The 26,796-nt window shown below is 40.9% G+C and overlaps 1 protein-coding gene across 2 annotated transcripts in view; it reads left to right on the top strand.

The window, feature by feature from the left end:
- LOC124555072 (sorting nexin lst-4) overlaps positions 1-26,796 on the top strand; it is a 103,613-nt gene that overhangs the window by 38,474 nt on the left and 38,343 nt on the right. For both annotated transcript variants that reach the window (XM_047128859.1, XM_047128858.1), the window contains exons 4-7: positions 10,608-10,746; positions 20,972-21,108; positions 21,549-21,674; positions 24,555-24,669. In XM_047128859.1, the coding sequence (XP_046984815.1) occupies positions 10,608-10,746; positions 20,972-21,108; positions 21,549-21,674; positions 24,555-24,669 (517 nt within the window). The remainder of the gene's footprint in view (positions 1-10,607; positions 10,747-20,971; positions 21,109-21,548; positions 21,675-24,554; positions 24,670-26,796) is intronic.

Raw genomic sequence — 26,796 nt, 5'->3', positions numbered from 1 at the left:
GGTCGCACACCTCACGGAAGTCATTCTCGCTGCTGCTGAATATTCCATCCCTCACCCTCCTTCTTCTCCACGTCGCGTACCGGTCCCCTGGTGGACCGCAGCATGTAGAGACGCTTTACGTGCTCGTCGACGTGCTTTACGCACATTTAAACGCCACCCTACAGTGGCGAATTGTATCAATTATAAACGATTACGTGCTCAGTGTCGTTGTATTATCAAAGAAAGCAAGAAAGCCAGCTGGGCTGCTTTCACAAGCACCTTCAACAGTTTTACTCCTTCTTCTGTTGTCTGGGGTAGCCTGCGCCGGCTATCTGGCACTAAGGTCCACTCACCAGTTTCTGGCTTGAAGGTCGCGAATGACGTCCTTGTGGCCCCTGAGGCTGTCTCCAATGCCTTCGGCCGCTTTTTCGCAGAGGTTTCGAGCTCCGCTCATTACCACCCTGCCTTCCTCCCCCGCAAACAGGCAGAGGAGGCTAGGCCACCTAACTTCCGCTCCTCGAATTGTGAAAGTTATAATGCCCCATTCACCATGCGGGAACTCGAAAACGCACTTGGCCGATCACGGTCCTCTGCTCCAGGGCCAGATTCTATTCATATTCAGATGCTGAAGAACCTTTCTCCTGCGGGTAAAGGTTTTCTTCTTTGTACATACAATCGCATCTGGATTGAGGGACATGTTCCCGCATGCTGGCGTGAGTCTATTGTTGTCCCGATTCCTAAGCCGGGGAAGGACAAGCACTTGCCTTCCAGTTATCGACCTATCTCGCTTACCAGCTGTGTCTGTAAAGTGATGGAGCGAATGGTTAACTCTCGATTGGTTTGGCTGCTCGAGTCTCGACGCCTACTTACCAATGTACAATGTGGATTTCGTAGGCGCCGCTCTGCTGTTGACCATCTGGTTACCTTGTCGACCTTCATTATGAATAACTTCTTGCGGAAGCGCCCGACCGTGGCTGTGTTCTTTGATTTGGAGAAGGCTTACGACACCTGTTGGAAGGCGGGCATTCTCCGCACCATGCATACATGGGGCCTTCGCGGTCGCCTCCCTCTTTTTATTCGTTCCTTTTTAATGGATCGACAGTTCAGGGTACGTGTGGGTTCTGTCCTGTCCGACACCTTTCGCCAGGAGAATGGGGTGCCACAGGGCTCAGTTTTGAGCGTCGCTCTCTTCGCCATCGCGATCAATCCAATAATGGATTGCCTCCCAGCTGATGTATCAGGCTCCCTTTTCGTGGACGATTTTACCATCTATTGCAGCGCGCAGTGTACACGTGTCCTGGAGCGCTGTCTTCAGCGTTCTCTTGACCGTCTTTACTCCTGGAGTGTCTCCAATGGCTTCCGTTTTTCTGCCGAGAAGACGGTCTGTATTAACTTCTGGCGCTACAAAGAGTTTCTCCCACCGTCCTTACGACTCGGTCCCGTTGCTCTCCCAATCGTGGAGACAACCAAATTTTTAGGCCTTACATTTGACAGGAAACTTAGCTGGTCTCCACATGGGTCATATTTGGCCGCCCGTTGTACCCGTTCTTTAAATGTCCTCCGTGTTCTCAGTGGTATGTCGTGGGGAGCGGATCGAACCATCCTACTTCGTCTATATCGGTCGATCGTCCGCTCCAAGCTGGATTATGGGAGCTTCGTATACTCCTCTGCACGGCCATCCATCTTACGCCGCCTCAACTCCATACAACATCGGGGTTTACGACTTGCGATCGGAGCATTTTATACCAGTCCCGTAGAGAGTCTTCATGCTGACGCTGGCGAATTGCCACTCGCCTACCGGCGCGATATACTGCTTTGTCGGTATGCCTGTCGGCTACTGTCAATGCCCGACCATCCGTCTTATCGTTCCTTTTTTGACGACTCTCTTGACCGTCAATACGGGTTGTATGTCTCTGCCCTGCTACCCCCTGGAGTTCGCTTTCGTCGCCTCCTTCAACACCTTAATTTTTCACTCCCTGCAACCTTTCGAGTGGGCGAGAGCCGCACGCCACCTTGGCTCCAGGCTCAGGTCCGCGTTCACCTTGACCTCAGCTCACTCCCAAAAGAGGTCACCCCCGGTTCGGTCTACCACTCCCGTTTTTTGGAACTTCGTTCGAAGTTCATCGACATGACTTTCATTTATACAGATGGCTCTAAGACCAATGACGGGGTCGGGTGTTCCTTTATTGTCGAGGCACAAAGTTTCAAATACCGGCTCCATGGCCATTGTTCGGTCTTCACAGCTGAGCTCTTTGCCCTCTACCAGGCTGTTCTTTACATCTGCCGCCACCGACATTCTGCTTATGTCATCTGCTCAGATTCTCTGAGCGCCATCCAGAGCCTCAGTGATCCGTACCCGGTTCACCCTTTCGTACACCGGATCCAACGCTCTCTTCAGCAGCTGGTGGACGTCGGTTCTCCAGTTAGCTTTATGTGGGTTCCTGGCCATGTCGGTATCCCTGGGAACGAAGCTGCAGATGCCGCGGCCAAGGCTGCGGTCCTCCAGCCTCGGACAGCTTCTTGTTGTGTCCCTTCGTCCGATTTTAGCAGGGTGATTTGTCGGCGCATCTTATCTCTGTGGCATGCCGATTGGGCTGCACTTACCGACAACAAGCTTCGGGCCTTAAAACCTCTTCCCGTGGCTTGGACGTCCTCCTCACGCCCTTCTCGGCGGGAGGAGGTCGTTTTGGGCCGGTTACGCATTGGACACTGCCGGTTCAGCCATCGCCATCTGCTGACGGCTGCGCCGGCGCCGTTCTGCCCATGTGGGCACTTGCTGATGGTTACACATTTTAATGTCCTGTCCAGATCTTAACACACTGCGCCTCGATCTTAACCTGCCAAATACTTTCGATGCCATTTTAGCGGATGACCCACAAGCAGCTGCTCGTGTTCTTCGTTTTATCAATTTGACAAACCTCGCTAAGGACATTTGATGATGCTGTTTTTTAATCCTATGCCTGTCAGTCTGTCTTTTATCGTGTTTACCCTTTTAGTTGTTGTGGTCAACTTGTGCCTCGCGGTGCATTCTTAGAGTAGTCAGGGCGCTAATGACCATTGAAGTTGTGCGCCCTAAAACCACAAAAAAAAAAAAGAAAACTCTGTTCGAAAGATCACCCACTTGGGTATTGACTGCTTGGACTTGCAACAAAATGTTATCAATTTTTTCATCCCAGTAAGTCTTATTGTCGTCAACTGATTGTTAAATTTCTTTCGTGAAATTTACAAGAAAACTTTTTAAATCAAATTGATCGGTTCTTTCTGTTTCATTTGACCTGTCCTGATGTTCGAAGTCTATTAAATTACTACTTTCTACTTTAGGCACAATACTCTCGAAAATCTCATAAGTCGTTGTGAAGAACAAAAATTTATACACAACAATACAAAACAAGATAAAAACATTGTTTTAACAAAATACGAGGGTTTTGTGACTTATCTGGAACACTCTTCTACTGTTGCAAATCCACGTTTTCCATCCATGTGATTGTTGACCAAAAGTCTTGAAGTATTTTCTTCTGTCGAAAATTATATTTTTTGCCGAAACATTTCTTCTCAAAACTTTTACTTCCCGATGAACACAAATACTGTAACGCACATTCTGAAGAAACTGGTATTAACACACAAAAATTTTCTTCTTCGTAGCACTGTTGAAGATCTCGTGAACACAATATCCCGGCTACAGTCCCCAGTTGAAATATTTCATCCCGGCTAAGACACAAGTTGAAAATATGGTCACTATTTTTTATTTACTTAAATTTGCCATATTTCGTGACAGTACCTTTTCCATTAGACGTTTGCAAGGCGATATTAGTCTTGGCTTCAGTTGTCTAAGTATGATTCCCCAATGCATCTTTGTCGGCTGCAGAAAAGACATGGTTCAACGTGTTTGCCTCATTTTGGAGTTTCAAATACCATTTCTTCAAATGTAATTTCTTTTTTATAGTTAATACAAAAAAATAGTAACATAATTCAAAATTATTTATGACGGCGACCTTCACATTGTTCTTCCGTCAACACACACCAAGAGTTAGCTGCCGACTTACTATAGTCAAAGACGACTCCAGCGTCAAAGATGTTTTACACAACACACAAGCTTCCACTTGTAATCAGTCTCTTTGCTATTCTTCGATACATTTTCTAATAGTAATCAATATGCTTTCACTCTCAAAAACATAAGTAAATTAACATATAATAAAGCAAATTATAATAAATTCTGACAAAAAATATAAGAAAACATTTACAATTTGGTATCGATAAATACGGTAAAAAAATAACATCTCCCAGATCCATTACAGGGTACATGAGTGGCTATGTTAAGTTTCATTCCTAAATTTCTATGAAAATATGTGTTTGGAGACCACAGATATGTTGATGGAAAAATGGTCAGTTATCAATTAAATATCAATCCCGTCAGATTTGTGTGGACTGCGCATCATGAATGTCAGGGATGGTTTTAGGTTGTATGCAATCAACTTGCCAAATGTGAGCAGACTCGGCTGGCTCATGAGGCCTTCGTGCGTGCATGCACATGTCACGCTTTCTCATTGTCGTCAGTGTGCCGGTGACACCTCTGTGGGGGCTGCTGGCTCCCCTGCACTGTATGTCAACAATATTTGCACTTTGTATAGCTTCCACTCGGCCGTGGTTGAATGCCAACACGTAGGTGTCATCTGATGGGCCTCTGGGTGGCCCCTTTCCTGTGGTTGCCATTTCTCTCCTGCAGAAGTGCAGCTCGTGCATTTCTGTCATAATATCACTTATCATCCTGTCCCTGAACTCTACTTGGGTACCCAGCATGTGGAAGTTTTTGCACAGTCCTGTTTTTTGGGCTTTCTTTTTGATAAAAAAACTGACTTGGCTGCCCTATGTTCATCAACTGAATACTAACTGCATGTGGAAGCTTAACGCTATGTGTTTCCTTGCACATATCCTATGGGTGCAGATTGTGCTAATCTTCTCCATATTTACAAGACTTGGACACTTCATAACTGGACTATGGTTCCCTGGCTTATGCCTCAGTGGCACCTTAAGATTTGAAATTCTTAGACATGGTACATCATTATGGAGTTCATCTGGCAACTGGCATCTTTTGAACTAGTCCCATTGAGTGTCTCCTTCCCAAAGTGAGTATCCTATCTCTTCAGTTGTGACGGTACCAATTCTTGGTCTCTTGTGTAGTCCCCATTCAACAGTTTCCTGATCCTCCATAGTATCCCATTCTTTTTGCATATCTGGGGTTTTGACCTCCTGACACTTGCTCTTGGGTGGGATTACTACTTGGAATGTGCCTCACAGCCCTCTGCTAGGATCTCTGCCTCTCCTCCCTGGAATGTACTCCTTGTACTTTTTCATGCAACCCCCTTCCCCCTCCTCCCCCTCCCCCTCCTCCTCAGACTTTGATTTACCGAGGATCAATAATAAATTTGAAGGATATCCAGGTGCAAACATATTTCCCAAAGACACACAGAGAATAGAAGATACTGTAGTTATATATTTGGAATGATCTATGTGAATATATTAGCAAAGAAGCCAACAAGTACTACAGTCAAAATTACAGTAGAAGGAAACTGGATAAAAAATGCGAAATTCGTCGACGTTATGGGACCCGAACTTAGAAAATGGTTTAGGCTTGCTATCCTTATGTGAATTGTAAAAAAATTATGATCAATGTTTATTGGTCAACAAATCTGTTGATAGACACACCGATATTTCGCAAAACGATATCCTGCAACCAATTCAGACAAATATTATTATTTTTACGTTTTTCCGACAACAATAATAAACTGGATAATGCCGACCAGCTTTTCAAAGTGCAATTTGTAATTGATTATTTTTCCAAAAAGTTTAATCAGACTTTTAATCTAAGTCAAAACATCTCAACTGATGAAGGAATTATACCGTGGTGTGGACATTTAATTTTTAAAGTTTGCAATCTGTTGAAAATTACGAAATGTGGGATACATTTCCTCATTCAAGATATATTCCGGTGCTGGACAACCTTCAGCAAAAACATTGATGGAACTATTGACACCTTCTTATGGAAATTGCCATCACCTCTACATGGATAATTATTATAACAGTGTAGACTTGCAGAAAAGTTACTTGAAATGAAAATTAGTTTGTGGAACAATACGACAAAATATAGCATTTCCGGAAAAATTAAAGCTCGCAAAAGTCAATGTGTTTGAAGCGTGTCATCAGTGGAAAGGTGAAGTACTCGCGCAGGTATGGAGAGCTTCGAAAACTATAACGATACTAATGATGTCTACAATATATAATGCCACTTCGACTGACACTCAAAGAAAGTGTGGGAAAACCAATTACACAATAAAAAAAACCTGAAAGTGTATTAGAATACAACAAATACATGAAAGGAGTGCATTGGATAGACCAATATTTCTGTTATTACCCTATATACTGAAAAACTATAAAATGGTCAAAAAGACCATGTACCTGCTTCTGAGCAAAACTCTGAGGTTGCCATTACATCGCATACGTCACATCATGACCTGGTTGACAGGCTTTCCGGTCACATAAAGCAACACTAACTAATACTTTTTTCTGAAATGAATAAATGAAAATGAAGAAACTGCCATGTATGTTCCAAAAACAAAAAAGAACAACAAAAAACTTAATGTGCAAGTCTTGTGGAGTTGCGTTACATCTTGGAGACTGTTTTGCTGCATATCGTATGAAAGAGAAATGCTAAGTACCAAAGGCAATGCAAATAAACAAATATATGAAACAAAACAAATCTTATATTTATTTACGTATGTATATCTTCAAAATATCATGAAAGTAGGGAAAAAGGATTGAGAACTTACGAGAACTAATGATGAGATTAGTAAAACTGAACAATTTATAATCTCCCAGTGTCAGGAACGGCTGGGAACAAGCCAGGTAATCTGAATTAATGCTGCTGGCACCAAAGGAAATAAATTTGTTAAGATATGTGTGGACGGCAAATGTTAATATGTAGTGACTCAATGATTAGTCCTTAGGCCATTGAGCAGTGTTACACGTGTCACTCAATGATCTCCATTATTCATCACCTTCTCTCTGAACTTGGTTATACTGACTGCTCAGTTGTCCTTATCTGGGTCGCAAGTCATGTGGGTATCCCAGGGAATGAACTGTATGACCGTTTGGCTAGAGGAGCGATTATTCGCCCCCCCTGCCCCCCTCCCATGCATATATATATGCATATATATATATAATCTTTTTTTTTCTCCCCACTCACCCCCTACCCCCTCCACTCAGAGATGGAATGACATCTGTTTGGCTGCTGCCACCACTAGTAAACTCTGCACTATCAAGGAGACTACTACTGCATGGCATTCTTCCTCCATTCCTCCTAGAAGGAAACGACAATGCTTTGTCACCTCCACATTTGTCATACCAGGCTAACTGATATTTTTATTTTACGTAACAAGCAACCCCCACATTGTAGCTGTGGAGCATTCGACAGTAGCTCATATCCTGATGGAATGCCCTCTTCATCTGGCCCTCCATGCTAAAAATGGTCTTCTGAATTATTTGTGTGAAATACTGCCGGACATCTCTGTTGTTGGTGTGGTTTTCCCTCTCCAGATATGGGATTTTAAGCTACCTTCAGGTTAGCCTCCTTGACCAGCTCAGTCTTCCATGTTTCTCTTACTCTGTATTAATTGGTTTTGACCAGCATTGCGTGCAGAGTCCTGTGCTCACCCACCTGCTGTCTTACTTATTTCTTTCCTCTTGTTTTTATTATTGATGATCTGAATGATGTCCATTACTTGTTAGCCTTCTCACTTCTATTGTTCTGACTCTGCTGGCTTGAAGACATTCTTTCCCCTGTAATTGGCTTTGCCCTTCATCAGGTTGGGAAGGGTAGGATGCAGGATGGTGCTTTTCTCTCCATTGGTGAGCCCTTGGAAGACCCTTTGTGTACAACACCTTGGTCTTACTGCACCTACATACTTTCATCAGAACATGTACTAAGCAGCCACACAGATTATGGCTGAACTACCCCTGGGTTGAGGGACTGATGACCCTGATGTTTAGTCCCTCAACCCCTAGTCAGTCAACCGACACAAAGGAGTATTAACACCCACTTAGCTGAACATGAAAGGAACTGCCATCAGGGACATACTGACAAATTGGCCATAGCAGGACATGTTTTCAGAGGTGGAAACCAAAATATAAAATTCAGTGAGATGAGAGATTTAGCAAAGACACTACATTATCATTCATGCACGTATAGAGAGGCTAGACAGATTGACAAATGCCATAATAATTTTGATAGAGATGATGTTAAGTTAGATAAAATATGGATGCTGACTTTGCACCAACAGAATGACAATAGGTTACTTTTCAATTGTGAATGATGCTGAAGAAGAGAAATTTGTTAACATTGAGTATAGATTTAAGTGTCAGGAAGCCGTTTCTGAAGGTATTTGTATGGAGTGTAGCCATGTATGGAAGTGAAACATGGACGATAACTAGTTTGGACAAGAAGAGAATAGAAGCTTTCGAAATGTGGTGCTACAGAAGAATGCTGAAGATCAGATGGGTAGATCACATAACTAATGAGGAGGTATTGAATAGGATTGGGGAGAAGAGAAGTTTGTGGCACAACTTGACTAGAAGAAGGGATCGGTTGGTAGGGCATATTCTGAGGCATCAAGGGATCACCAATTTAGTATGGGAGGGCAGCGTGGAGGGTAAAAATCGTAGAGGGAGACCAAGAGATGAATACACTAAACAGATTCAGAAGGATGAAGGTTGCAGTAGGTACTGGGAGATGAACCACCTTGCACAGGATAGAGTAGTGTGGAGAGCTGCATCAAACCAGTCTCTGGACTGAATACCTCCATGACAAGCCCTTATTTGTACTGATAGCACGTGTTTATTAGGTGCCACAATACTGTGTATTGAGTGAAAGTGTGTAAAGTGAAATGGCAAAATACAGGTATTCTGTTTGTGAAAGGGTAGAGAGAGAGAGAGAGAGAGAGAGAGAGAGAGAGAGAGAGAGAGAGAGGGAGAGGGAGAGCATTAAAGTTTCTAGTCAGAGTATGATTCATTGATTGATAAATAAGTTACATGAGACAGGAAGAGTTCTTGAGAGGAAATATAGATAATTGTGTACAGTCCACACAGCAGAAACTCTGGGTAATGTTGGGCATGCTCTGTAAAAGGTCTCCTAGAAAATCAATTAGACATATTTTCAGCAAATGGGAATTTCCTATGGCTGTGTCCAAATGGCTACAAAGTTACTGAAATTACACCTCTCTAAAATAACTGCAATGCACGTCCTTAAACTGGCTGACTCTGCAAAAAAAAATAAAAAAAAAATAATAATAATATTCGGTTTTGAAATGGATTTTGCACAGGGTGTATGATGGAGAAATTGACCCTCACCTATCGTTAGTTTCAGACAAATCGTGGTTCTACGGAAATGAATACATTAATTCACAGAACTATTATTGGTGTTCTGAAAAGCTGAATATAATATGCGAGGCACCCCTGCGTGATGAAAAATAGGAGTGTGGTGTGCTATTAGTGGTTTAGTGGTGAGAGTGTAATAGGCCCAGTTTATTTTTTCTTCCAGGAATAGAGATATGTGGAAACATTTTGGGGCCTCCCCCCCCCACCCACCCACCCACCCACCCACCCACCCTCCTCCCCCGAATTAACTGAGAAAAAATGTTTTCACATCGTTTCAGCAGAACTCTGCGACAGCACATGCAATCAACTTATTGTTGCAGGAAATACGTGACATGTTTAGATAGTTAGTTATCACTAACAACTTAGGGCTTCTTTGTTACTCTGACTTGAGCAGTTTCCTTAGAAGCTCTACATGAGCACTTTTATTTTTAAGTGTTACTTTTCATATATTAGAAATAAATGATGCGACGAACTGTATTTACTGCAGACCTCCTGTCACCCATACTGTGGGTGAAGCAACCGGCCCACCACCCACCTGTACACTACGAAAGCAGTTGTGTTAAAAATTGATCACCCTGTATATGCCCAGTTAGATAATACTTTCTGAATTGTGTTAATAAAGTTGCGTATGCTTTAGGATTATCAGTATCATTAGTCATATATCAGTGGTAAGATAAAATCTGCTCTGTAATACCTCTTGGATTAACAATACTTAGTGAAACTGTAAAGAAATTTCAGCAAATTTTGAGACCTGTGCAGTTATTTTGTTTCTATGCTCAAATTTAGCTTTCAATCTAAAAAGCACTGAAATCCAGTCTTAAATTTTTTGTGCTGTGAGTTTGTGATAACTGTGTTAAGGGACTTCGTTTACCACCTTTTGGATTTAAAATTCCTGTTTTAATTATTTCTTAGAGATTGTAAGGTAAGACATTCTTTGCATATGAAAATTTTACTCAATTTTCATTATTATGATTAACTGATGAGTAGTTATATTTTCAGTTCTATGATGTCACATTTTATTTGCTCAATGTGCTTCTGTTGCTATGATTAAAATGAAGTGATTCTTTTATTGATTGTGTTAATCATACAGGACTCAAAGCTGTGTCATATAAACACACAAGTTTCCGTAAGTGTGTGTTTCAATGTGGATGTAGTTTTGAAAAAGTAAAACCCATAATTGGGTCTATATCTTTCTTTTACAGTCATTTGAAGGAAATGATTACTGGGATGATGAGTGGGATGATGACTCGGAAGGCGGTGGAACTCAATCGGGTGGGCCGCCTAATGCACCCTCAACTCATATACACAAAGTGGGAAGTGCTGGGGATATTAGTTCAATGGGTAAGTAGTGCTTATTTGGACACATCTGTGTAGCACTAATAGTGTGTGTGTGTGTGTGTGTGTGTGTGTGTGTGTGTGTGTGTGTGTGTGTGCGCGCCTCACATTGGTGATAGCTAAAAAGTTAACTACCAGAACTGGTGCAAGATTAATTCCAACATGAAACCGCAGAACAACACACTCAAGCTCTGAAAGAGTCATTCCTTTAACAAGAACAAAGGGGAAAAAAGTATTGATAAGAAGTATGATGTAAAAGAGCAGCAGGTTAACTGAATGTCAGAACCCTGAAACAAAAGATACTGCAGATAGAACAATGATGTGGAAGAAAGCAACTCATCATGAATAAGATACATTTCATTGTGTAAGCCCGAGATCTGTCTCCAGTGTTATATCCCTGGGAGCACTCGAATCAGTTTGTGTTGCTAGTGCTTATGTGTTTTACGGATGGAAGTGGTGCAGTGGTAAAGACACTGGACTCTCATTTGCAAAGAGGGGATTTTTGAATCTCCATTTGGATAGCGAGATTTAGGGTTGCCATTGTTTTAATAAACTGTAGCAAATGCCTGGATCATCCCTTTGCGAAGGACATTGTACATTTCTTTTCTCATTTCGGAACCATTGGAGCTTATTTCTTATCCCTGATGATATTGTTGTGTGCTATACATTAACCTTAATCTTAGTACTTCATTGCTTACATGTTTTATAACGTAAAAGAAGCTGATAACATTATTCATTTCAGTTTTGGGAAAATATCCTCATAAATGTATATTGATGATCTGAGAGACTTATTAAGCATTTGTAATGTAATGTAATTTAAATTTACTGTATGCTAAGGGTTCTTTCTATTTTAAGAATAAGAATAAGAATCTTTATTAGCCGTTCAGTATTTTCTTATACAATGGGCTTCATCAATAAGTTGTTGCATTACTAGATTGTTGAAGGAGTGGTGTTCTTATACTCACATACATTTGGAATAATCTGAGTTGCCTTTATACAGGGTGTTACAAAAAGATACGGCCAAACTATCACGAAACATTCCTCACACACAAAGAAAGAAAATATGTTATGCGGACATGTGTCTGGAAACGCTTACTTTCCATGTTAGAGCTCATTTATTACTTCTCTTCAAATCACATTAATCATGGAATGGAAACACACAGCAACAGAACGTACCAGCGTGACTTCAAACACTTTGTTACAGGAAATGTTCAAAATGTCCTCCGTTAGCGAGGATACATGCATCCGCCCTCTGTCGCATGGAATCCCTGATGTGCTGATGCAGCCCTGGAGAATGGCGTATTGTATCACAGCCATCCACAATACGAGCACGAAGAGTCTCTACATTTGGTACCAGGGTTGCGTAGACAAGAGCTTTCAAATGCCCCCATGAATGAAAGTCAAGAGGGTCAGGAGAGCATGGAGGCCATGGAATTGGTCCGCCTCTACCAATCCATCGGTCACCGAATCTGTTGTTGAGAAGCGTACAAACACTTCGACTGAAATGTGCAGGAGCTCCATCGTGCATGAACCACATGTTGTGTCGTACTTGTAAAGGCACATGTTCTAGCAGTACAGGTAGAGTATCCCGTATGAAATCATGATAACGTACTCCATTGAGCGTAGGTGGAAGAACATGGGGCCCAATCAAGACATCACCAACAATGCCTGCCCAAACGTTCACAGAAAATCTGTGTTGATGACGTGATTGCACAATTGCGTGCAGATTCTCGTCCGCCCACACATGTTGATTGTGAAAATTTACAACTTCATCACATTGGAATGAAGCCTCATCCGTAAAGAGAACATTTGCACTGAAATGAGGATTGACACATTGTTGGACGAACCATTCGCAGAAGTGTACCCGTGGAGGCCAATCAGCTGCTGATAGTGCCTGCACATGCTGTACATGGTACGGAAACAACTTGTTCTCCCGTAGCACTCTCCATACAGTGACGTGGGCAACGTTACCTTGTACAGCAGCAACTTCTCTGACGCTGACATTAGGGTTATCGTCAACTGCACGAAGAATTGCCTCGTCCATTGCAGGTGTCATCGTCGTTCTAGGTCTTCCCTAGTCGCGAGTCATAGGCTGGAATTTTCTGTGCTCCCTAAGACGCCGATCAATTGCTTTGAACATCTTCCTGTCAGGACACCTTCGTTCTGGAAATCTGTCTCGATACAAACGTACCGCGCCACTACTATTGCCATGTGCTAATCCATACATCAAATGGGCATCTGCCAACTCCGCATTTGTAAACATTGCACTGACTGCAAAACCACGTTCGTGGTGAACACTAACCTGTTGATGCTATGTACTGATGTGCTTGATGCTAGTACTGTAGAGCAATGAGTCGCATGCCAACACAAACACCGAAGTCAACATTACCTTCCTTCAATTGGGCCAACTGGCAGTGAATCGAGGAAGTACAGTACATACTGACGAAACTAAAATGAGCTCTAACATGGAAATTGTTTCCAGACACATGTCCACATAACATCTTTTCTTTATTTGTGTGTGAGGAATGTTTTCTGAAAGTTTGGCCGTACATTTTTGTAACACCCTGTATAAGCAGTCTGTAACATATAGTGGAATATTATTAGATTCCTCACTGAATATACATTGTGCTTAAAAATAGTTTAACAAGATTATATCTTACACGAATGAAGGAGGATGCATTGGGTAAATTTTAACTTGTGCATGGGACTAATATGTTTTTACTTTCATGAAGAAATGTGATTTTGTGTGATACCTTGTGGTAATTCTTACAATTAAGTTTAGGTTCAAAGTTTTCATTTACCTTTCACAATTGTTTTAATGTGCTCCCTCTCCCCTTCCTCCCTCCCTCTCCCCTTCCTCCTCCCCAACTGAACTTACAACAAGCATCCAGACAGTAATGAAACTCAACTCATACTTTCGCGAGCATGTCTTGTGATTGCTATATGATGCTGCAGTCCACTCATATATATTGGAGACACATAAATGGAGTGTTTCACAACCCCCTTTCTCCCCATCCCCACCCAATAACAAAAATCACTGCGGATCGAGCTACTGTGGAAGTTGTTAATGCAGTGAGATATCTGTACTCCCCTTATGACCAATGTAGTGCCATACTCTTGACATAAATAGTGCCTCACGGTTGTAACTGAAATGCTGCTGTTAAAATAAGGAATGCAAAACAGCCTTTTCTTGCCATATTATTGCTGTCTAGATTCAGTGCACATTGGGTAATGAACACGTGAGCTAATTGTACCAGGGAGGCCTCTGGCAGTAACTTAATACTGATGCCAAGGTAGAATTTGTTTTGATACGTATGTTAAAACTTGCTGCAAGTGTCTGTCGTAATTCATATAGAAGATATAGTCTTGTGAAATTGTATGCCTCTGTTCAAAATACAGAGTTCTGCATATTTACCCTTGGTAAATTCTTGTAAGAATTCAAATTTCTCTCTCTCTCTCTCTCTCTCTCTCTCTCTCTCTCTCTCTCTCTCTTTATTGGAATACTGCTTCTATCTGCAGTATATTGCACTACATTACAGTCAGGACCATTGACAAACTCTAATTTCCCAACTAGAACGAATCTTTCACTCTGCAGTGGAGTATTCTTCTTTCATAAGGAGCCCTTAGTTGTGACTGTTTAATTCTTGCCTGACAGGATGGAGTATGTTACATGAGATAGTGTTATTTTTCAAGAGAGACAGAGGCAGTTATGACAAGATTGTACTGTTCACAATTTGTAGTAGCAACTTAATGTGTAGTACCAGCTGCAACATACTTTCTGCAAATTACAGTTGTATGTACAGTGTCAACCACAAGACTGCACAAATGCCCACTGATCCTTGACAGGGCTTTAACCATGTAGACATAAAAGCAAGTACTTAAATAAAAAAAATTAAGTTTTCAACTTCATTAAATATAAACATGCAGCAAACTTACCAGTGGACTACTGATCCATAGCTGTACATCATCTGGTGGTAAAATTCCTGGATGTGACAATGTGAAATAATGATAGTGTTGTCAGTCATAGCTAAAGCAGTTGGAAGCCTTAAAATGACTCTCCCTCATAGCTCTACTTCTGCTCAGTACCTCTTACCTACCCTTGAACTTCACACTCCTGCATACGTAGTAGATTCGGATCCCAGTCTGACACAGTTCTAATATTCCAGGAAGTTTGAAAACAGTGCATACCTGGGAGTGTTAGTCCAATTAAACATGTGGAAAAATCTTTCTGAAGTCTATAGAAGAGATACTGGCAGATGTAAAGCTGTGAGGGCTGACCTTGTCTTTTTCTAGCCAATCACTAGTGTTGTCCTTTGATGTGTACCAAGCGGGGTAGCACAGTGGTTAGCACACTGGACTCGCATTCAGGACAGTGACTGTTAAAACCCATGTCCAGCCCTCCTGATTTAGGTTTTCCGTGAGTTTCCTAAATCGCTTAAGTCAAATGCCGGGATGGTTCCTTTGAAAGGGTGTGGCTGATTTCCTGCTGCATCTTTCCCTAATCAGAGCTTTTTCTGTCTCCAATGACCTCATTGTCAGTGGGATGTTGAACACTAATCTCTTCCTCCTTCATTGTATCGAATGTTTAATGATTAGTAAGAACACATCAAAACTGACCGTATAGCCTTTCCAATAACAGATGTTAGTTCAGCTGACAAAATCAGCTGTATCCAGGGGTCGGCTGATCGAGCAACTCGCCATTCTGAAGATATCTGCCTTCTGAATGCGGTACAGATGACTCACTTTTCCACAGCTACTGGGTCTTTTTCAGCTATTGATCTTTGCTTTTGTTCCTCAGCTATTGCAGATTCAGTTAAGTGGGAAATGGCTCCAGATTTACATTCTAGTGACCACTTCCCAGTGTGGATTTGTCTGCTGTCTAGGACAGTGACCAGCAGGAGACCACGCAGGTGGATGATACAAAGGGCAAATTGGTTACAGTACAGTTGACAGGCTATTTTTAAATGAAAGGATTGCGCACAAGAGGCAGTGGCCCATATCACTCATGAGATCCAAAGGGGTGCCGCAGAGGCCTTCCCCAGGTCTAGTAACCACCTCTGACGACGGCCTGTACCTTGCTGGAATGACGACTGTCGATTGGCAATCAGGGCCAGACGGGCAGCTCTTTGGAACTTCAAATGGTGTCCAACTACAGACAATCTTCATGTCTTCAGGTCTGTGAGAGCACATGCAAGGCGAGTGAGCAAAGAACGGAAGAGGACTTCCTGGAGGGAATTCATGATTTCCATTAATCAGTCCACTTCTGCTGCATGCGTTTGGGAATCAATAAGATGGATTTCAGGCAAGGGTAGTCTACATCCCCTTACGGCCTTGTCAAATAATGGTGTCTTGGTGGACACGCCAGAAGAGATGGCTCACGTTCTAGCTGAATGCTTCTTTACTGTTACCAAGTCATCCAGACAAGCTCCTGCTGTTCAGCTATTCCGTCAGACTGCAGAGATGAAGCAGCTAAATTTTTTCTCCTGTGATGAAGAAGTCTACAACCTTCCATTCTCCATGTGGGAACTGGAATCAGCTTTATCTGCAGCCAGAGATACTGCTCCAGGACCTGATGAGATCCATTATACCATGCTTTGTCATCTGTGCCCTGAAGTGATAGGTCAGCTTCTCTCTTGTTTCAATCAGATTTGGTTTGATGGACAGTACCCCAGACTTTGAAGGAGGCAATCTTAATTCCATTCTAGAAACCAGGTAAGGACCGTAGCACCCTTAACAGTTACCAGAGTGCCACCCTTACTAGTTGTATGGGTAAGACTCTTGACTGCATGGTCAACCGCTGCCTTGTCTGGCTGCTTGAATCCCGAGGTTACCCGAGCCGCTCCCAGTGTTGTTTCAGGCACTACTGTTCCACTCTTGACAACTTAATTCTACTGGGGACAGTGATACAGGAGTCCTCCTTATGCCGCATATGACACTACTTGGAGGTACAACATCCTTCGCTAACTTCATGAATGGGAACTATGTGGATGCCTGCCGCTTCTGATCCAATCCTTTCTCGAGGACAGGTGTTTTTGTTATCGCATCGGTGATACCATATCTGATTGCTGTGTTCAGGAGAATGGTGTGCCCCAGGGCAGTGTCCTCATTGTTTGCCATCACTATCAATGGCATTTCCTGTGCAGTCGGGAGCCCTGTCAAATGCTCTGTTTGTGGGTGACTTTGCAATCTTCTACTCTTCCTCTGATCCTAAGACGACGACGACGAGGCAGCTACAACTAACCATTAGGAGGCTGGAAACCTGGGCCCAGACAACTAGTTTTCGGTTCTCACCTGAGAAGACTGTGTGTGTCAATTTTAATCGTGCCCGTCGGAGTTTTAACCAACCAGAGCTTACAATGGGGGACTGTGTTCTACTTTTTCAAGACACATTGCGCTTTTTGGTTTTATTATTTGACTCTAAATTAACATGGCTCCCACACCTGAAAGACCTATAAACAAAGGGCTTCTGGTTGTTGAACATTTCAAAATGTCTTGGCGGAAAAACATGGGGAGCTGACACTCTCGCCTCCTACAGTTTTATATGGCATTTGTTCGATCACGCTTAGACTATGGCAGCGTGGTCTGTGGATCGACCTATCCTTCCTACCTCTGGGTGTTAGATGCTGTCCACCATGCAGGGATTTGGATATCGACTGGAGCCTTTCTGACCAGCCTAGTTCAGAGTCTGTGTGCAGAGGCTGGTGAACCACCACTCTGGATTCAGCGACATATCCTTCTGGCTCGACAGGTGCTGAAAATCTCAGCATCACCCCAGTCATTGTCATTTAGTTCAGTTATCCAACACGCCTTCGAACGACTGTTCAGGAATTGGCCCCAAGCGACCAAGCCATTTGGTATACGTGCTACGGCCTGACTCAAGGATCTGGATCTCTTGGGCATGAAAATACACACCCAGGGGTGGAATGCACTGCCGCCTTGGTGTCTTTGGAGGCCCATAGTTATTTTAAGTTTGACGCAGTACCCGAAAAATTGTACCCCAGATATGGTTTTTACAACTTTGTTTTTGTCTATTTTAAGTATGTACCATAGTTTTATTGTTATTTATACAGATGTATCCCAGCAGGAGAATGCTCTCGGTTGTTCTGTGGTTTTCCGTGATACGGTTTTTAAAGTGTGTCTTCCAGAACAATTTATAAATTATGATGCGGAGTTATATGGCATTCTAATGGCACTGGAGAGGGTTCACAGACATCACCATATGAGTTCTCTTGTCTGTTCCGACTTTCTTAGTGCACTGCAAGTGCTTCACCAAATGTATCCGGTAGACCTGCTGATTCAGTTCATCCATGACTGCTTACAGCGGCTCCAACGTTGTGGCAAGGTGGTGATCTTTTGCTGGGTACCTGGCCACGTTGGGATACAGGGTAACGACATGGCTGATAAAGCTGCCAAGGAAGCATGTTGGGATGGTACTGTCCATCAATGTCCCATCCCATTGCACGCCGTTATCTCATTTTCTGACAGATGCATCATGCGTCAGTGGGTGACTGAATGGTTGCAGGTGTCTGACAACAATCTGCAGTCGCTCAAACTGACCACAAAAGCTTGGCGAACTTCATGTCCGCCTCGCCGGTGGAAGGAGGTTTTGCTTACCAGACTGTGCATCAGGGGAGGGGGGAGAGGGAAATATTGTTTTTATCTGATGCTGTTAAATTTTGTGCAAATAATGCTGGACAAGTCCAAGAATAAGATTTTGCATGGAGAAAAAACAATATTGTAGTCTAGATACATGCAAGGCACACAATAATAACGTACACAGAATAATGATGTACATTGACACCATCATTTATGATACATCTTTTACATCCCTTTGTTTTATGAGGAATTATTTGTTTCCTCTTGAATATATGCGGGTTGTCAGTATCCTTTTCTATGTTCATTGTAAACCTATTTCCATACCGAATAACTTCTTTCTGCAATATATTGAAAGTTATTGAGTCATTGTGAAGGCTTTGCTTTTGCCGTATGCTAATTGTGAATGTCAAGTTTTGGGAATATTTCTTGTAAACAAGTATCATCAGTGACTAGACATATTGCCTGGTGACTGTCAATATCCTAAGGATCTTCAGTGGATGTCTATAGGATATCTGATTAATAACCCCACAGATCTTCACAATTTGTTTTCTGTAGTTTAAAAAGTTTGACTTTTCTGCATTTCTCCAAAATATTATACCACAAGAGCTCAGAATGGAAATGTGTGAAATTTGATTTTATTATTTCCCTATCAACATAGGCCAAAATAGCTCTTAGTGGGAAGCATTCTAAGTTCAGTTTCTTGAGCAGGTGATTCATATGTTCATTCCATCTTGATTAATTGTCCATTTGTATGCTTACAAATTTTGTCTGTAGAGTTCCATTAATTTTCTGCTGTTGATATCTGTTTAAAGAGCTTGCTATCTGAAACTGCATTAATTTGTTTTTGTAATGTTAAGTGATAGATTTTTTGCATTGAGAATGTCATGCCCATGATAAAGGCAGTTGCATCACCAGCAAACATTATTGTATTTGCCTTGTTATTTACAGATGCTGGTGGGTCATTAATGTATACCAAGAAGACCAGTGGTCCAAGAATTGAGCCCTGGGGAACATAATAGTTAATAGGTCCCTACTCAGATTTTGTTGTTCCCACCTGCACCTGTTAGGGCGACTTTGATTCTTGTTGTAGAAGAAAGGTGGTTTCTTTGCTGTCAGAATGTGAAAAGTTTTATACTGATGTATTATGTTTCAAAATCAAAAGCTTCAGTAAGGTCACAGAAAATCTTCACATTTCATTTCATCTAGAATTTCTTTTGAGACTTAATATTGCTATCTAGGGAGAGCCCATTATGAAAGCCAAACTGGGAGGCTGTCAGTATGCCATTTTGTGTTAGGTGTACATATAGCCTGTTGTACACCACCCCTTGAAATATATTTGAAAGAAATGTCAGCAGAGATATAGGCTGATAGATATGACATGTCTCTCAGCACCTTTGTGTATTGGCATCGCTGCAGCATGTTTTAATCTAGAAGGAGATACACCATCTTTCATAGATTGGTTACACAGATAGCACAGTATGTTGCTGATTGTCACTATATAATTTTGATACCTTGTTTGGAATTTAGTTGTATCCAGAAGAGCTGGTGCTTTTTAGGGATCTCATGATTTTTATAGTTTTCATTGTTGTTGTGGATTTGAAGTGCAGTGGCATTGATAGTGTGTGCTAGGTAAGACTCACTAGTCTTGTGGCTTCTGAGGAAGGCATTGTTTTCTGTTCTTATATTTTCAGCTACAGTGAAAAAGAACTAATTGAATTCTGAGGCTGCACTTTTCAGATTATTCTTGTTTGTCCCATTTCCATGAACTGTTAGGCTTGATTGTTCTAATTGTCTGTCTGTTAAGATTTTATAAATTTACTTGCAGTGTTTGTTTTGTTATTTGATCTGTTAATTTGCTGTGTATAATGCATATTTTGGTCATCTTGATTACACAATTTAAAATTTTACAGTATCTCTTTTTATGATCCCTCTCTTCGAGGTAAAGTTTGCATTTTATTCCAATTGTATTTCCATGATATTGTAATTGCTGGTGTTATCCAGTTTTTCAGCATCTTACGTATGATTTTATTTTGGTTTTATCTGGGGGAAAGCTGTCTACAAAGTGTTTGTGAAATAGGTTTAAAATGAATTAAATTAATGTGTGTGCCATGAGGTAAAGGTTTCTTCTCTCCATCTGCCTGTAATTTTTGTGTAAAACATGGACTGTATGGCTCTACCAAAAACTGCCCGTGTAATTGAGATCTCTGTAGACTGTTGTTTAAAATGTCTTCTGAACATGATGTAGAGAGCACACTTCACCATGCTCTAGCCTGTTGTCTGACATTGGTCTATCATTACTCTCCCTCCCTTCTCTCATAATTTGGTTTTTCAATAGTTTTAAAAAATCTCTGTAAAATCAGCACTTTTAAAAAAATGCATACTTTGTTCATTTTAACATTTTCATTTGATTTAAACTGTCTCCTATCCCCAATCTGCTTCATATCATCATTCGTATGTTGTTTTAACATCACAGTTCTGTACTGACTCATTTTTAGAAAGTAATTTTGAATGTTTATGAAGTTTTGTTGCAATTAATATCATTCTCTTAAGTGGTCTTTGAAAATATTTAACATAAATTATCATTGTCTTTTAAATTGTTGTTTTCTATTGATAGCAAAACTTTAATTTTGTGTAGGTAAAATGGATAATAAGGGCACTGTGGGAAGAAAAAATTTCAACAGATTTACTACCTTTGTTAAATCTGGTGGAGAGAGCTACATTCTTGGCACAGTAAAGGTGTCGGTGCCAGACACCGACAGGGTCTTCATATATGTAAGTAACTGAATTTTATCCAGACAAAGCTGTGCTCAGATTTTTCTTTATAACGCATGAACTCACTGAAACCCCCCCCCCCCCCCCCCCCCCCTCTTTTAAACCAACCAACCATAAAAGTAGAGTAACTGCTTATGATCAATGGTCCTGAAATGTAGTACACGAATTTTAAGTCTTGGTGAAGTATAGTACTGGCATAAAGTGTAATCCCATTTAGTCTAATTCCCTATTGCTATCTATAAACAACACTGAACTTAATTTGTCATTGTTACTGGTTCAGAGCTGATATATGTAACAAAGTAAATAAATTTGTCATTTTATTTGAATTTAATAAATTAGTTGTTAAACCTTTTGGATATCTTAGGATTATATGTATTATAAAAAATGTGTTGTACATTTAATGGAGATATTGTAATTTTATTGTTCTTACATTGCTGTAGGAAACAGAAGATGGAGTAATGTGGAACCCTATTAAGGAAAGGTACAATTGCCAAGTAGCATCACCTAAAAAGGAATCAAAACTCAAGGGCTTGAAAAGTTTTATTGCTTATCAGCTAACACCTTCTGTAAGTATATTCTCATTCAGATGAAAGTTTTGTCAGTGGCATTTAATTGGATTCAAATTTTGTAGTTGTGTTCATGTCGGTGTGCTCCTTGAGATTTGTAGTTGTTGTATCCAATACAGTCACACATTTATGTGAAAAATCGGTATTCCAGAACATTTTGTAAAACATTTTGTTTTGGTATGTACTGAGTGCAGTGGGTCAGGGGTTAATAGAATTTCAACTTCCGACAATCTCCACATTAAATAACCCAGTTTCTTCAAATCTGGTAATCAGATAAGTCATTTTCCTGAAGTCTTCAGATTTTCTGCTGTACTCCTTTCTTACTTCAAAAGAATTTGTGTTATTGCCGTGTATTCTAAAACTTTTGCTCTTCATAAAGTCGGGAGGACGACGGTTCAATCCCGCGTCTGGCCATCCTGATTTAGGTTTTCCGTGATTTCCTTAAATCGCTCCAGGCAAATGCCGGGATAGTGTCTTTGAAAGGGCATGGCCGACTTCCTTCCCCGTCCTTCCCTAATGCAATGAGACCGATGACCTCGCTGTTTGGTCTCTCTCTCTCTCTCTCTCTCTCTCTCTCTCTCTCTCTCTCTCTCTCTCTCTCTCTCTCTCTCCCCCCCCTTCCCCCCCCCCCCCCCAAACAATCCAATCCAAATCTTTATAAAGTCATCCATCTCCCTGGAGTGAAGTGACTTTTAAGTGGTATTTATGTACACGACCCATCATGAATTACTAGCTATTTTCCAGTCCATGTGTACTCATGTGGGAAGCTAGTGTTAAGTGGGAAATAGGCATCAGAGTTTTGCTGTTACCTCTTACTTACCTTAACCCTTATTATTTTTCTCATACGTCTTCTGTACAGTGTGGCTGCTGTTTATGCATGTTACAAAAGAATGCAGCTACTTCTCCAATTCCTGTGGCATTAAATAAATACTTGATACATGTTAAGTGTTGTGTGTGACTGGCAGAAGTGGATGTGAGTTGTAGGAGAAGATTCAATCACAAATATAAGAGCACCTGACAGGATGCAATTTTCATGGGGATTGACTTGTGACTTTGACCATTAATTGTTTCATTTGGTTCATAGTTGCACATTTGAGTGATAATTGTCGAAATAGTTGGTTAGTCATTTCATGGAAAGTGTTCAACTTTTCTTTGAGCTAATCTGATAATGTTTTACTATTTTAATGTCATTGTCACATACTATGTGGAACAAAGGAAGTACTAAGATTTAGTGAAGAACTATGATTTAGTGTTCCTTAGGAGGATATATGCGTGCACTCACCCACATACATGCATATGCACCATGTGTAATTGTTCCCTAGCTCTTGGGTCAAGCAGTTTCACAGGAAACAAAAAAAAAAATTGGCTGCAATAATACAAAGTTGCAGTAACGAATTCCCATTTCTGATTTACTTTCCATCTGTTAACTCAGATGATTTTAGTGTGTGGCACAGATTAGTGTAAATTCACAATACTGTGAAAAGTTAAATATAAATTTTTTGGTTTATGTTGACATGTCACAATGGCAGCCTGTGCGGTATCGAAATGACGAATAGGTGGAATTGTTTCTGTTCTTTATGAACCATACAAAATAGTCTCGCTGAACATTTGGGTGACATGGGACCTGGAACACAACTGATACTCCAGTTTGCCCCAGTGGTTTCCTGTGGAGTTTAGATTGGACTTGTAGATACCATTATGGCACTGGTACAAAATTTGATTTCAGTTTGTTGAATCAGTGTGGTGTGCATGCTGTTGTCTAGGGTCCACACCCCGAGGAAGGAAAATGACCACACTGTCGCCAAATGTCGCTCTTGCTCCAACACAGCTCTCTAAATATGGTTTGTCAGAGGTCTGTCTGTTCTACATGTATTGTGACACCTCCCACAGCACAGATCAATGATATATTGCCTATACTGCTCCAGTTTTGCGATGTCTGAGCAGCTGCATGAGTACCAAACGTAATTATCAGCTTTTGGGTTTTCCAGTGATTTCTCCACCTGAGCTGCAACAGGTGTCCTCTGCAATAGCTAATAAACATAACTGACATTTGGTTATAATACTGGGGTGTAGTAGAGTTGTGGGATTACATAGCAGTTAATTTCTTAGGACTACCAGAGATACCATTGCCAATAGCGTTTTTATGAAGTTTTTCACTTTGTGGTAACATCATCAGCAGGTAACTTGGATACATACAGCTCTAATGTAGTCTGATGAAACACAAGAATGTGTAGGACGCAACACTATTGCTCAGTTTGTATGCTCTTCATGAACTTATTGTTTCAAGAAAGATTATAATGCTTACACATTGTGCATGCAGTAATACACACATGAATGAATGCTAAGGAACAAAGAGCACTTCCTATGGTGTGTCTAGAGACTTTTTGCAGCAGTAATATCGATATTATAATTCATTAAATTTTCATTTAATATTTTTTCATGGAATCAAGTTGACCTTTAGCCAATGTCAAGACATTTAAGTAACTGACTTTGAATTGGACATAAGTACCCATTTATTTCTGGAGACCCCAGATAACTCTTAATTTGACCTCTTGTGAAATTCAGAGAACATGCTTCACAGGCGACAGATATTAGTGCAGTGCCACAGTGGAAATTACCAACTATATCTGGCACATGTGCCTTGAATTTTTCTGTATTTCAACTTTGAACAGAGTGTAAGAATCTCGAGAAATACATAGCAACGCTAATCCACTGTGGACTCTCCTTGAGGAAATAAGAGCAATTGATGACAACTTTGCTGCCTGCTTAATTGAAGCAGTTAATTTATATTGAAAAATCTAACATAATATAATATAACTCTGAAATTTGTATGCCTTATCTTGCTGCTCACTATTGAGTGTTACTTTCTCCACTGTCCAGTTCAACAACATCCAGGTTTCTAGACGGTACAAACACTTCGATTGGTTGCACGAGCGATTGGAGGAAAAATTCAGTTTGATACCAATTCCACCTCTGCCAGATAAACAGATTTCAGGTACTGTAAGTGAATAATTCTTAAGTTATGATACATATGTTCTGGAATTGGAAAATGTTGCTAAATTTTAATTTTCTGTAATGTATCTTTACCTCATTTGTATTTTCCAAGCAAATAATCTCATTTCATGTAAAAATTAATAGTTATAATATAAACAATGGTAACTCATGGTACGAATATCAACAATGTAGGAAACTATAGCTTGCTACTTACCGTAAAGGTGGCATGTTAAGTTGCAGACACACAGTTAAGACACTTACACATAAGCTTTTGGCCACAGCATTAGTCAGAAAGGGAGAAAAACACACCATTCATTCACACAAGCAAACACACATCACACACACTTGACTGCCAACTCTGGCAGCTCAGGCCAGAATTATGGCGTTCTGGCCTGAGCTGCCAGAGTGGATGGTCTTGTTTGTGAGGTGTGCTTGCTTGTGTGAACAAATGATGTGTGTTTCCCTTTTTCTGAGGAAGGGTATGGCTAAAAGTTTGTGGAAGTTCTTTTAATTGTGTCTGCCTGCAACTTAATGTGTCATATTTATAGTAAGTAGTAATCTATCTTTCCTACATTTTAGTTATAATTTAATTATGGCATTCTACCATCTTCTTGATTCTGTAAAAACTGTACGTCATTCAGTCACCACAAGTACCATTTAGAGTCCTTAAGATTGCAAGTGCTGCATGTTAAAAGAACCCCTCTTTGGGATCAGATAAAGACTCTGCCAAAACTGAAGGTATATCAGCCATAGTGTTCTCAGACGATGCTTGTCTTCTCAGATCGAATATAGAAATGATTAATATGATATTAGTAAACTGGAGGAGCAATCGGGGAAAGGTCCCAGATGTAGTATCTTTTATTGAAGGTTATAATAACCAGATAGTATTAGGAACAGGAAGTTCGTTTAAACTGAAAGTGAATAGCAATGAAATCCTAAGTTCTGATTGGAATATTTGTTGCAAGGATAGGTTAGTCACCAATGGTGGTGGTGAATTTATTCTGGTAAAGAATTCGATAATATCTACTGAGATTATCATGGATTCTGAATGTGAATTAATCTGGGTGAAATTAAGCATCAAAGGTCAGTTGAAAATGATGATCGGATGCATGTCTGGGTCAGGAGCTGTAGTATTAGAGCACTTCAGGGAAAGCTTTCAGAATGTAATTAATTACTTTGCTGATCATGCTGTTGTAATAGGGGTGACTTCAACTTGCCAGGAGTAAATTGGGAGAGTCATGCGATAAAGACTGATGCCAGAGACAAGGATTTGTGACATTCTGAATGTCTTATCTGAAAACTACTGAGAGCAGATAACTAGAGAACCAGCTTGTGATGGTAACATCTTAGACCTCACTTCATTGAATTGGGTAATGTAGATGAAGGTATCAGTGATCGTAAGTCATATGTTGGCAAATATGACTACTGATATTACAAAGAATGTTACGGAAAGCAGGAAAATATTTTTGCTTAGCTAGGGTGACAGGATTCAAATTGCAGAGTATCTGAGTAGTCAAATCAATCTGCCTCTGCCTCTAGTTGGGCGCTGTTACTTAACACCATTCTGTATGAAATCATGTGCCACCTGCCCCATCTGCCTGCACCCCTAGCTAGCCCACATATGGCTCTCCACTCTCCCACGAGCTGCGCTAGACACTTCCCCCCCAACTCCCTTCCTGCCACTCCACTGTAAGGCGAGGGGTCTCATGAATTCTGTCACTGACTTTACCTTTCCTATAGTCAGGCAAGTTTCTACAGATTTGCATATCACCTCAAGCCATTCCTGTTATGTTTGCACTTCCTGTCAACCTCATGTTTTAGGCATTTTTGTCGCATTTTTGCTTACTTCATTTGTTACAGTTTTTACATTTCTTTCATCAATCACATCTAATATTTCTTATACTATCCAAAAGCTGTTACTGGGATTTCTTACTGATTTTCCTCTGGCGCCTTCACTATTTCATCTTCAAAAGCTACCCCCCCCCCCCCCCCTCTCCTAATGTATTCCCTTGTTTGCTGTTGATGAACACACACATTAATTTCTAGTTCTTTCAACTTACCCAGGTGTCATTTTAAACTACTACTTTTTTGCAGTTCCTTCAGTGTTAGTTTGGCCCTAATTTAATGA

This window comes from Schistocerca americana, chromosome X, assembly GCF_021461395.2.
Source record: "Schistocerca americana isolate TAMUIC-IGC-003095 chromosome X, iqSchAmer2.1, whole genome shotgun sequence".
Classification (NCBI taxonomy): Eukaryota; Metazoa; Arthropoda; class Insecta; order Orthoptera; family Acrididae; genus Schistocerca; species Schistocerca americana.
Note: the sequence above shows the minus strand (reverse complement) of the source record. Positions and strands in the feature narration are given on the sequence as shown.